The sequence below is a fragment of the Aphis gossypii genome, chromosome 1 (genome assembly GCF_020184175.1).
Source record: "Aphis gossypii isolate Hap1 chromosome 1, ASM2018417v2, whole genome shotgun sequence".
NCBI classification, from domain to species: Eukaryota; Metazoa; Arthropoda; class Insecta; order Hemiptera; family Aphididae; genus Aphis; species Aphis gossypii.
This window is the reverse complement of record NC_065530.1, coordinates 45,284,097-45,297,744: the sequence shown is the minus strand read 5'-3', so window position 1 is coordinate 45,297,744 and position 13,648 is coordinate 45,284,097. Positions and strand designations below refer to the sequence as shown.

The 13,648-nt window shown below is 23.1% G+C and overlaps 1 protein-coding gene across 3 annotated transcripts in view; it reads right to left on the bottom strand.

The window, feature by feature from the left end:
- Positions 1-13,648, bottom strand: part of LOC114128079 (regulating synaptic membrane exocytosis protein 1) — a 184,689-nt gene that overhangs the window by 153,972 nt on the left and 17,069 nt on the right. For all 3 annotated transcript variants that reach the window (XM_027992493.2, XM_050202711.1, XM_027992491.2), the window contains exon 2: positions 2,897-3,119. In XM_027992493.2, the coding sequence (XP_027848294.1) occupies positions 2,897-2,932 (36 nt within the window). In that variant the 5' untranslated portion in view covers positions 2,933-3,119. The remainder of the gene's footprint in view (positions 1-2,896; positions 3,120-13,648) is intronic.

The following is a 13,648-nucleotide window of genomic DNA, read 5'->3' as shown; positions in this document are numbered from 1 at the left end:
AAATCAATGGACAATGACTACTATATATTTAAATTATTTGAAAATATTATTAACATAATATGATACAATACAATGACAATTATTAAAATTTAATATACAAAATAGTTTACCAACTAATATTCTAGCGTGGTTATTATTGGGAACATTTTCCTTTGTACCAAAATAAATAATGGTTTTCTTTCATTTCAATTATAAAATCCATTTACATAATCTTACCTACATAAAAAAATGAATTTGTTCTCTTCCATCATTTCACTTACATGAGTTTTCATAAAAAAAAAAATATTTTACATAAGGACAAATTACTGTATTATGTAAGGTACTAAAATATCGTGCCCTTGTGTCAAGTATATGGAAATTCATCAACGAAAAAAAGAAAAGCGTGCATGACAGACTTCCGAATCTCCTGATTAATAGTTATACTTTTGACATACTCAAACATTCAAACTTATATTTATAATTCCCGATTTTATTAGCGACCATACTTTTATCAACTCCCTCATTTATCTTTTTGCTTCTTCAAAAAATTATAACCAACACTGGAAGCCTAAAAACTAGGTTATTATTTATTAGGATATGTTGCTTACAAAACTTACACGACACTTATTTATTTATTATAACATATAAACTATTCTTTTTTTTTAGACATAAATTTCTCTTAATTATTTAAAAAATATTACTTTTAACAATAAGTAAGACATTTCTTAACTTTTGAAAAAAATAACAATTATAATGTGAGAACATAACTTACAGTTTTCAATAATAAAACAAGCAAAATATGAAAAAAACGAATAAAAAACATATTATTTGTATAAGTTCTAAAAACTGTGTAACTTTGATACCTACTGAATAATATGTACTATGAATGCTCATAATTTAATTTTAAATCTAGGAAATAAATCATTAATCCATAACCACCATATCCATTATATAAGCTATAAAATTATCAATTACAATATAGTATTCTTCTATTAGAAGAACTTTTACTATTTCTTCCATATTATAGCTAAATGATATGTTAATCTGACTCTATATTACAAAAAAAAAAAATTCTAACAAACAAACTATTTTCATCCACTAAATTATGATTATGGCTGTATGAATTATTACACGATAAAAATTGTTATGAGCACAAAGGTGAAAGCTAAGCTAACTTTTTCGACCATAAAAAAAGTCTTGGCATGTGACAAATTTTGATTCATTACATTGAACGGTCATACATAATTTAATACAGCTAGTGTGAAAATGTACAGTACACGTCTACTAATATTATATGGACAGCTGGTATAGATAGCTGAAGTTTTGAAATCGTTTTATCATTGTCATTTTGAAAAAACTTCTAGTTTCAATGAAGCATGTTTTTATAAGTTTAGAAATTGGCTTGAGTTCATCTTTAAGAAGTTAAGCTTTAAATGTATTAAGTCATTTTTGGTTTTTTTAATAACCAATAGTTTGGTTACAAGTTGGATGTTAATGAAATATTCTGTTTAAAATTTAAACCTATTACCAAACACATTTTATAATACATCTTTTAACACTCAAACATTTTATCGATATGTATTTTTTCTGGACTTTTTAGTGTACATAAATTTATCCATCCCATTGTTTGTTTAGTATCTGTGTAGTAGACATTTATCCATAAAAAAAAATAAATTAAACATTTTATTTATTAATATTTTTATAAAATACTATGTTTAGTTAAATATTTAAAATAAATATACCAAAAAATATATCAGAAAAAAATAAAATAATAAAATATCGCAAACTAATATTTATTGTAGGTATTCAAATGATACATTTCATTAAATTTAAATTAATTCTAATAAAAGCAATTTAAAACCAATAAAATTAAAATTTTATATTTATTCACAGTCTAAAACTATGATCTTAAAATAGTATTGATTTATACCAACTATAAGTTTTAAATAATCTATAACATCCAATCGTATTTATAACATAATAATAATAATGTATTTTCAACTATACTATAAGTAGGTAAAAATTATAAAATTATTGTTCATATTTGGTGAAAATAATAAACAATGTTTATTAAATAAATATGATGAAATATTAAAATTATTTTGTTTCACCAATTAAATTATCTTTCTTATATTTTAAATCTAAATAACGTACTTATTGGTAGACAGTTTATATTAGAGGTCAGAAACCCCAGACACCATTAAATATTGAAATCAGATTAATAATACAGTAGCTAGCAATTGAATATGAAGGACACTACATACACAATACACACAATACTCACTGAGAAAAAATTATGCTCTTGAAAGTACTTGTACGGTTCACCTACTTGTTTATATTTCTTAAAAAGTTCTCAATAAGTTTCTCCTTTTATTTCATTTTTACACCCCATTTGGAGACTGCATTTCTTTTCTACTCTATAAACACAGAACATTATTTTCTCGTCGTAGCCATGTCAAAGGCAGCTGATTACTCCATTTACGACATTTCCCCCCTCCCATGTATCGCCATTATGTTTTACACACGCACACATATTTTCACCTTTATTTTTCTATTTTTCGTTGTTTTTTTTTTCTATTCTTGGTGAATTTATCGAGTGATTATTTTTTTTATTCTCTCTTTCAATCGATTGTTAACATCATTATTAAGCCTGTTTATGAACAGTAATAAACCGTTAAAGCTTTTACAGAATAATGCACGCCCATATGGCATACGTATACTAATACTATTGAAAACTGTTTTCGAATTCCGGAAAATATATTAGAGAATCCTCGAAATACTAATTGAATTTTCAAGAAGGATAAATTACACCACCGTAGCTATTATTTCCCGAAGAAAATTAACACCACAGTGAAAACAGAACGATGTTAGTATGCGAGTTCATTAAAATCCATTCAACTCTGAATTAAACACTAACCTTGTTGATGAATGACATGACGTTTGTCGGTATCATTTTGTTAAATTTATTTTGCTCTTCTCGCGGTGTTTTGGAATATTGATTTATATCTGACACACTATTGAAAGTGCATTGAGTTTCCCTCTAAGATCTCGGGTTACGTGGCATATGTAAATGTATTTTGCCAGAAGATCGAATTAAATCCGTGAACAGCATAAATCCTCATTTTTCTTATTCTGCATATCTGTCAACAAACCAATAAAATAATGTAATACAATATTATACGACAGTATACAATCTAAATTATAATACATTTTTTTTTCATTTTTTATTAATGTAATATGGTTGATGAGTCTTTAAATTATAGTGAAATCTTCCTCTAAATATCGAATGTTATTTTTGGAAACACACTACAAACATTCTATAAATTGAACCTACTAAATGTGACACTTTTAGAGTGTTCAGTATTTAGAGATTTCATTATATAGACCATATACATATTTTTCTTTTTTAGAATGTATGTAAACACTTTTATGAGTAGAGTACCACAAATATTTTATGTACCTCATCTAAAATTGAAAATTTGATAGAACTCTTTAAAAAGAAGAGTTTATTGTACAATTCATCAAATATTTTTTGAAGCAAAAATGAAAATCAACAAAATAAAATGTAAATAAATGTAAACATTACGCGTTGTTAGCAAAATCTTTACCAATATCCGTTCAAGTTTTTTCATGTATTCAATAATGATTATTATTACTTTGTATTTTAAATAAATTTACTTCGAATAAATTTCAAAGTTAGGTTAGTTAATTAGCTTACATAGTTTTATTATTGTTGTTTTTTTTTTTTTTAGAAACTTATTTTGCATCTGATAGTTATATCTTAAAACATATATAATATCATTTAAGGGTTTAAAATTATTATTTGGCACACTGGTATAATTATTTATTATAATCATATCAGCAAAGAAAGTTTTTCCAAAACAAAAAATAAAATATTTTTTCAGTTTATATCAATCTATAATCGTCAATAGATATTATTCATCACTTTTAAATATGACAACAGCAAGCTAATAAACTTATGCTGTTTATGATCTATGCATATGACGTAGTCAAGTTTCAAATCATTAATCACCTATGTGAAACAGTTCAAATTTACACGTCATTACCATGAGAAATATTATTAACTATAGAAACTACATTATGAAACCTTAAAAAATTATTAATTAATAAATAACAATCGTTATGCCAACAAAATTTCCTATATTATGTTAAGTACTCGTTAGCTATTTTTTTTTTATTATTATTCAAATGAATATCTAACAAATATTGTTACATAACAATATGTTAAATGATTATATTGTAATGGTAAGTCAAAAATTACTTAAAATTTTTTTTAAATAATGTTTAGACTAGCATATACAAAATTTTGGACACAGTAACTATTTAAACATATCAGGTGTTGATATACAGAACTAAAAATGTCAGTTAGCTATATTTAAATATATTTCATAGGTACACATAAATATTATAGAAGTGTTATTCTTTAAGAAACATTATGAATAATAAACTTACATAATCAGATCATAAATATTTTTGTAAAAAAATGTATTTTTATTGTAGAAATTAACTTTTGGTAAAATAAATTTTAAAATATGTAGACCATTTACAATAATAAATTTATATTTTCAAGTTTCTAAAAAATAAATAACTTCAGAAAATGTATTGAATCGGTTTGTTTATAATAATCATTAACACTAATTTTTAACTTGATGAAAAATGTATATAATATTAACTATCATATGCATAGAGACTTTTCCATTATTTAATATCGATACAGAACTTTTGAATTTAAAAGTTATACAATTTTAATTTTTCTAATGAGTAGATTATATTTATTAAACGTGATAATTCAATAATAATTAACGTGCTTTTCGTCATTCAAATTTTTAAGTATAATATCGATGAAAAAACATAAATATTTAGCAATGAAATCAGAAATTGTACTAAAAAAGTATATTTATATTGTGATAAAATCCAGGTGTCTCATTTAGTAATTCATTTGTGAACTATCAAACTTTCTGTAATTTACATAAAGTAATTCAAACTATATATGCCTAAAAATATTTGGTAAATTCCATTTTAGAACATTCAATTACTGTGTATTAGTTTTCGTGATAAAAATTCAAACATTTAATGCGTATAATATGAGAAAATTTTAATCTAAATACCTAACGTTTTAGTATCGATTACTATAAATTGTATTTTAAATGAATTTTACATTTCCCTATTTACACAATGAAGACTGCCAAAAATTTTAATAATGAATAATTTGAGATTTCAATTTAGAACTTTAACAAAAATTACGAAGTATTAAGCTGACAACAAACAAACGCTGATCTATATTTATTATCTTATTTTTTTTTTTTTTTTTTTTTTGTACCTCACTATTCCAATTAATAAAAATGAGTATTTTTCAATATTTAATACCATGTAAGTATATAATTTAAAAATATGAAATATAAAATAAAAAATAATCGACAATAATCCTTTTTAGAATGTGCATAATATATCATTATTAATACACTATATGTATAATCCAGGATATAATTATATAAAACTTTTTAGAAACTATTGGTTTTACACTTTTTAATTAATGACCCCATAATTTATGACAGTAATGCTCAACCTTTTACGATGGACTATCCACTTTAGGTATTAAAACTACGAAAAAAAAAATCCAGATGGTGTAGGTTAGAGGAATAATCTAGATTCTATCATCTCAACACTGTTTATAGTTGCGTATTTTATAATACATTTCATATCAATAAAAAATCTTTGCATTCCAAGTCCAATACTTGCTTAACTTAGAAATAAATCTCGCTAATGAATTTTTTTTAAATTGTTTTGAAAGTTGTTATTATAAATTTTTTTCATTATTACAAAATCTACTAAAAAAATCAAAATATTACCTATTGAACATTGGTACCTACGATATTACCATGACTTTAAATCTATAAATATAGAAACTTAATTAAGTATTTTAAAATACCTATTTATCACTTCGCAAACATTCATAAAAGAAAATTAAATAAACATGATTGTACATCAACTACAATCATCGATTCATTCATAATTTTTGACAGTTAAATAGCCAAATCTCACACAACTTAAATTTGTTGGTTATTATATAATACAACATAAGTTTACTGAAAAATTAAAAATAATTAAAACATAATGAAAAAATACTAACAAAATGTAATAGTATGTAAACTGTAAAGCTTATAGTATCAAGTTCTTTTTTTTTCTGCTGCAACTATGAAAACTGAATAATATTTCAAAAACTTAAAATAAAGAAATTATCTATTTATATAGGTACACATATTAATTATTTTCACATTTATATTTAATGCATTTAATTTTTTTGTGGACAAATTTAAATTCCCTTTAGTTACAACATTATCATACAGATGATAGCTTGTAATTCTGGAATAATCAACAAGTGAAAACTGTGATTTTTTACAGATATGAAAGAGGCGATAACATATAGACGCAAAAAAAAACTAATAATAAACTGACACTGAAATGAAAAGTGTTGAACTAAAAAGGCCTTGTATACAGAAAAAAACTCTGTCAAAACTATAAGAGAATTCATTATTGTCAATATATAAGTACTTTTTTTCTCATCATCACACTTCTGTAGTTTCAAAAAGTTGAGAAAAATAAACATAGGCAGTTAAAGTATCTTAATGTCATTAGTAGTCGAATGAAATGACAAATCATTAACTCAACAACCAAAAATTATCACGACTCCCATCAATTTATGGTAGCACCTTAACTTGACTTCTTTGTGAATAAGTAGATCACATTGAACAAGATCTTTACTAAATAACTAAATACCTACTATATTCTCATATTTAATAACTGTTTTATTCATGAAACGTACAACTTTTAGCGTATCATTTTTGAACTTACAATCTGGACTACTTAACTGTAATAAAATATCTCATTAAAGATGAGATAATATCAAAAGCATTTCACATTCAAAGTAAAAAGTCCAAAATAATTTTACTACGAGCAAGGATTTAATAAATAAATCTAAAAAAAAATGTACAATAGCACTTAATCAAAGTACAGTATTTCTCTGTTTTTCTGAGATGGCTCTAAAGAATAACGGGAAAAACACTGGGGTCTTACACAAATATCACATTAATAATACTTTTAATTTCTATTAATGTAATTTGAAATCTCTTGAAATATAAATATGCAGAGTATTTTAATTAATTATACTTAGAACATATTTTAAATCAATAGCAAAAATATATTTTATTCAAAATTCTTGAACACTGGCAAACCGGATATTCAGACTATGTCTGCACAATAATAATTGTAAACATACTAAATCAATATTGGTACTAGAGTAATAATTTAATCTAAATAATGGTATTGATAAATTCTAGTATTGTTTATTATTATTATTAATATAACTAGAAAAAACTCATAGTATTGCACACAAAAAACAAATTGTTTAAATGGACTTTAAATTTAATATTTCTAATAAATATTTTAAAGTAAAAAAAAAAACATTGTAGTTATTATAATGTTCCATTATATCAAAAATTTAATCAGAATAAGTTAATAAAATTATAATACGTATTAAACTAAACGTTAAACAGATGTATTACCTACTAGAGGTTACTATTTTGACTTGCTATAAAAGGTCTTAATCGTATTGACTAATACTATACAAATCTAAAACTTATGCTATTTGCTCATTCTCTATAGTTAGAACTGTGGATGATAACATATAATATTGAAAATATTATTGACTATAGCTTAAACTTATCTATAAAAATTTAATGTCTACCAATCATTTCTACTAGGTTTGTGTTTCCTCGCCATAATAATCCACACCATGTTTTTACATTTTTGTTGTAATTTATAAACTCTTTCTAATTTATTACATAAATTCCTGCTTTAGGTATACCTATAAATCTAATATTATCAAAAACCACTAAAATATCCTTTAGTTGAACTATCTTGTCCCTCTATCACTCCACAATTTGTTAGTAAGAAAGTTTTGATTTTGATTTGAAATTTAAATCATTTAATAGGTAATGAAATATGTTAATATATATTATCGTTATTTGTCAAGTAACACAATTATTCAGTCTATAACATTGTTTGTATAAATAATTGCATCCACAATTATTACGCTGAATATAATTATAATATTTGTATGTTGTATATATTTATATATGTATAACAGAGAATAGCCTTTAATGGTATCGAATATGTTTTACATTTATAATGTGTAGTATATATATATATATATATCTACGATACTTATGTTAAAATATTCAGATGAATGATATAGTAATAATCATCAAGTTTTAATTATTTTTTCATAGAAATCTTCAATACAGGAAATAATAATAATTTTCTTTTTTCAATCACATAATTTTGTATTTAATGAATATTAATCATAAATACATTGCATATATGTAATTATTAAATCATTTAAAATTTTAAAAATATATGTTCCTTTCAATTAAGTTAATTGAATAAAAAAAAATGAAAATCAATGTAAACTAATACATTTTTCATTTAATTTTATATAAATACAAGTGTGTCCCATCTCCTGTTCACTTTACTCATCAATTTTCCAGAGGGGTAGGTGTACGCGTCCCCAAAGTAACCATCTTTATACCTTAAAATTTATAATATTTTAAAAGTAAAATATACATATTATGTTTCTATTGTTGTTATTATAATCTTTATCAAAATTATCAATTTCTTTTATTTTCCAATACGTTTTTCATAGAATTTTTGTTGTAGCTTTTTTCTCCGTCAGATACCTTATACTAATTTTTCTACTCAAATCATATCAAAGTTTTATGATATCTATATATGTATTTAAATTTGCGAATGAGATAAGTTATGGAAGATAATTATATAATATACATTATATTATATTATATTATACTACAATGTTTTTATAATATGTGGAGGTTATAAAATATACAAAATTTGTTCAAATAAAAATGAAATAAACAATAAATTTGTTTTAAATAAATACAGTTAAAGCAAATAATAGTTACTCATATTATAAGTTATAAAATTAATGATTTTTTATTTGAAATTTTCTTATTTCTATCATACTGTTGTATGTTACAAATAAAATATTTTAAGTATTTAAAATTATGATACATTTTAACTACAATTTTATTTTATACTACATTAATAACGCATAAACCAGTGATTTATAATATTTAAATCAGTAGTAATTCAAATCATAATTCATATTTATGGGATACTAATAAATAATAAAACTTCATTAATCGAGTAACAAGCTCATTAAAAAATGAGTTTATTTTTTTTTATATTTAAAAAAACGTATAGTTTTCAAATAAAAACTGATATAGGTGTAAATACTTAGCTCTAAGTTTTTTTATCATACATAGCTATATTACTTACAATATTCTTCATACCCCTATTTCCATAATATTACACGAATTCTGCAATATTCCATCTAGGTATTATTACTTAAATGTCGAATATAAAACGATTTTTTTTAGAGTTTTCATTAGGAAACGAGTAGAGATGGTTAAAAGTTCATGGTCTGCTCCCATAATACGAATGCGCCAAATGATGTTGGTTATTTTGTCATACCTATTCGAAATATTGCTTTTGTTCGGATTAAGGAAAAAAATATACTATATTTATATACATATCTACTATTGAACCACGTATATTCAGTTTAAAACTGTTGTAAAAAAATACTTATATCTGTATTAACACATAAAGTAATTGAAGTTAATATGTATTTCATAATACTATATTTTATTTTTTAAATTATTCTGATAGCCATTAATTCTAATAAAATATAATATAGGTAATTACGAATAAATGAGCGTTTTTAACTTGATAATTACTTTACACATCAGGGGCGGATCCAGGAATGTTTTATGGAGGGGGCGCAAAATTGTATTTATACTTACGACTAAGCTGCCTGCATTGTAACACAATACGTAAAAGCAACAACAAACCTATTTTAGGGATTTTGGGGGGGCGTGCGCCCCCTTCGCCCCCCCCCCCTTGGATCCGCGCCTGTTATACATACGGTAGACGAATAAAAAAAAATGGATTTCTTAAGATTTTCATTTAATTATTATCGTAAGATTAAAAAAAAAATGTTTATTTACAAATATACATTTTTTATAGTTTTTATATCAAATTGTAGATTTCATTATTAAGAGGGAAAATTTGGTTTAATATTTTAATGCAAAATTAATTTTATTAGTTGTATTATCTACCTATGTTTTATTTTTCAACAAGATAATTGTTAATCGCGTGAACTACAAACCAATATAGTAATTTTAAGATCATTTAGATTAGCATAAAAAAAATCATTAAAACCAAGTAATCCCATAATAACTATCCACTTTATATCTAATCAATTTTTAACGATACAATCTACTTTTCTTTAATGTACGATTACCGTTTGGGACCGAATTATGATTAATTACAATTTCTCGTGGTCCGTGAAGCATATTATGTTTTCAGTATTTATAATTTAATTTATTTACTTTCAGCAACCTAATATGGTTATATTATGAAAATATTCAATTATAGTTTAACCCACCTACTTAAAATGTACGTATGTAACTTTATAATAATATACAAAATCCAATCTAATATTTCAATGACTATTTTTCTTTATATACCTATACGTAAACCATTGACATAACATTATAATGCCATTGTTAAGTTACCATGATGATATGCACTACAGTCCATACATAATATACACTATACAGTATACAACCATGCAGTTATATCGAGTATCGGTATTCGTATAAAATACTTAAATACCAATAATATTTTTTTGACATTTCTACACAGAAACATTAAAAATGTACAACAAGAGTATTATGATAAGAGTTAATATACTGTAAAATAGATAATATAGTTAAATACATTTTATTTTTGTGTATTTATTGCGTAGAATCAAATGTATTTTATAACTATCAATTACAAAATTTTAACTTTATATAAAACCTATATTAAATTATACTATAAATATCTGCAGATCTATTCAAAAATGTGATTTTTAAGGTAAGTATTTAATAAAGCTTATGAATTCAAAATATTTTTCATTCATCATTAGCTTTTGTATATTAATTCGGTATGTTAATACTGCAGTTACACATAATAATCACCTTGAAAAAGTAGTCGTAAGTAATATATTAATTTATGTATTAAATGTATAGCAATAACTCATCAAAGATATGAATATTTTTATAAAATTTAAATAATTTCTTTTCAGTGATTACCAATAAAATCCATCAATCAAATTCGAAGACGGATGATCAAAACATGTTATTTATGGGTTTCGTTTTTAAAACATACATTATGAAACTGAATCAATATCGAAAGGTTTTTGATGAATGCGGCAAATAAAAATATTTTGAGTATCTAAGCAAAAATTATATACAGTATTTTTTTTAGATCAAAGTATAAAAAACATTATCAAGATTTTGTTTAAAACTTGTACCTTTATACTGCTTATATTTCTTCTGTCAAAAACTATCTAACTAACTAACTGGAAATTTGAAAAATGATCTCTTTGAAGAATCATAATATAATATAATATATATTACATTTTCAATCTATAAAGATTAGGGGGATTTTTTTTTTTTTAGTTTTTAACTGCTTCAAATATTATCTTGTGTTCGTAAAATATCACACATTTTAATACAACTGAAATAGTATTTATTATATAAGTTTTTAAACAGCCATAAAACAAAATTTTACAAGAAGCAAAGCTGTTATAATTGTTAGGTATATTATAATTTAATATATAAATTATTATAATACACTTTTTTTATTACCTAATAATACAATATTTTATTGCGCCACTTATATAGTTTACATTATCTTTCTTATACTGGATTATGCATAATGCTATGCAAGATTTTTTGAAAATTATTCAACACCAAAAATGTTTAACAAAATCTCTTGTTAATGAGTACAAATAAATAAAGTAAATACTTCTCGCTGTCTCCCCCCCCCCCCCCCAAACCAATCAATAAACCTAAAAAATAACTTATCAAATAAATATTAATAATACGGTAAGCAATTAATGGAAGAATAAGAGACTAGGTGTAAACGATTTACATACATTTTCTGGATAAGCGTTTCATCAGCTTTTGTATAAATCTCAATTACCAACTATCTAAACAACGCATTAACAGAATACAGAATGAAGTTATACATAATAAATGAGAATGTTTTTGTATGTTAATAGATCATATTAGTTATGAGAAAGGAACGGAAAAAAATACACACAAAATGTTCATTCTATCTAGCCCATATCTTAGATATTAAAAAAAAAAATCAATCATAATATTTAAAGATAGGTAAATTATTATACATACATCTATTTTACGAAAAACGTGTGTATATTATCAGTGTACCTATATATAAAAATTAAAACTATTGAATGTTTTATTAGTACAAAACAATAATGATTTTATATTCTAAATGGAACGATGAATGTATTTATTTAGTTACTTTTTATTTATTTATTTCTTTTACCTATACTATGTTATAAATTTTACTATCCACAATAATATTTTTAATAACTATTTATATTAACAAACTATTTTTTCTATTTTATGGTATTTAAAGAAAAGTAAAATTAAATTTCGAGTTGTTTACATTTTTATAAATGTATATTATTATAATAATTAAATACTACATTATCAAGAAAAATTTATATCAACCTATCATAATACTAAAAATAAAATAAATCGCTTTAATAGTTACATAAAAAAAACATTTTACGAAATATGCGTAATGATATTATAACTTGGCTGACTGTTTCCGCTTAAAGTTATTTTTTGTAGCTAATGATTTATCATTTATTTCAAATTTAACATACCCATTATGGATAAGTTTATATTGAGTCACTCGACACCTAATATACAACAAAACGGTACCAGCTTGCATAGCTTCTTTTTAACATCAACAATTTATAAAAAAATATTCACTACAGTACTACACAAAATAGTAATTGATAATATTTATTTATAACACTTTGTAAATGTATTTTACTAATATGTATTCTCGATACATCTATTATAATGAAATAATATTATAAAAATTACCATTAGGAATCGATACAAATACGTATTATTAAATATTAAGACATTTTTTACCATGAACTAAGTGTACTCGTATAATATCAATTTTTTATATTTGATAAGAAATTATAAAATTTACTTAAAAAAATTGTATACAAATAAAAATATGAAGTTATTATTTCTCTCCAAGAAATAGTTTCTATTTGAGTGAACATCACACATGGTTCAATTTCACATGAATGCGTTTCAAAGAATTTATTTCCAAGTCTCTCAAACATTGTAGAAAAATTTTTAGAATCATAAATATTTCATCAAAACTCATTAAAACCTTATATTTTTAATAAAATACAGTATGATCTCAATAACTTTAAGTTATAGATCTTCTTCAATGACATAAACTATTTATAGTAACATACATTTTAAAATTTTGATATTGTAATTATTACTGCAAAAATATATATGATATATTTACATTAAATTATGTATCTTTTATCGAAAAATGTATACACATAACTAAATTCTTATTATTTTTCATTTCAGTAAAAATGTTATGGAGTGAATTTAGTTATATCATAATATATAATAAAGATACATAAATAATATAAATATTTCAATTTATAAAT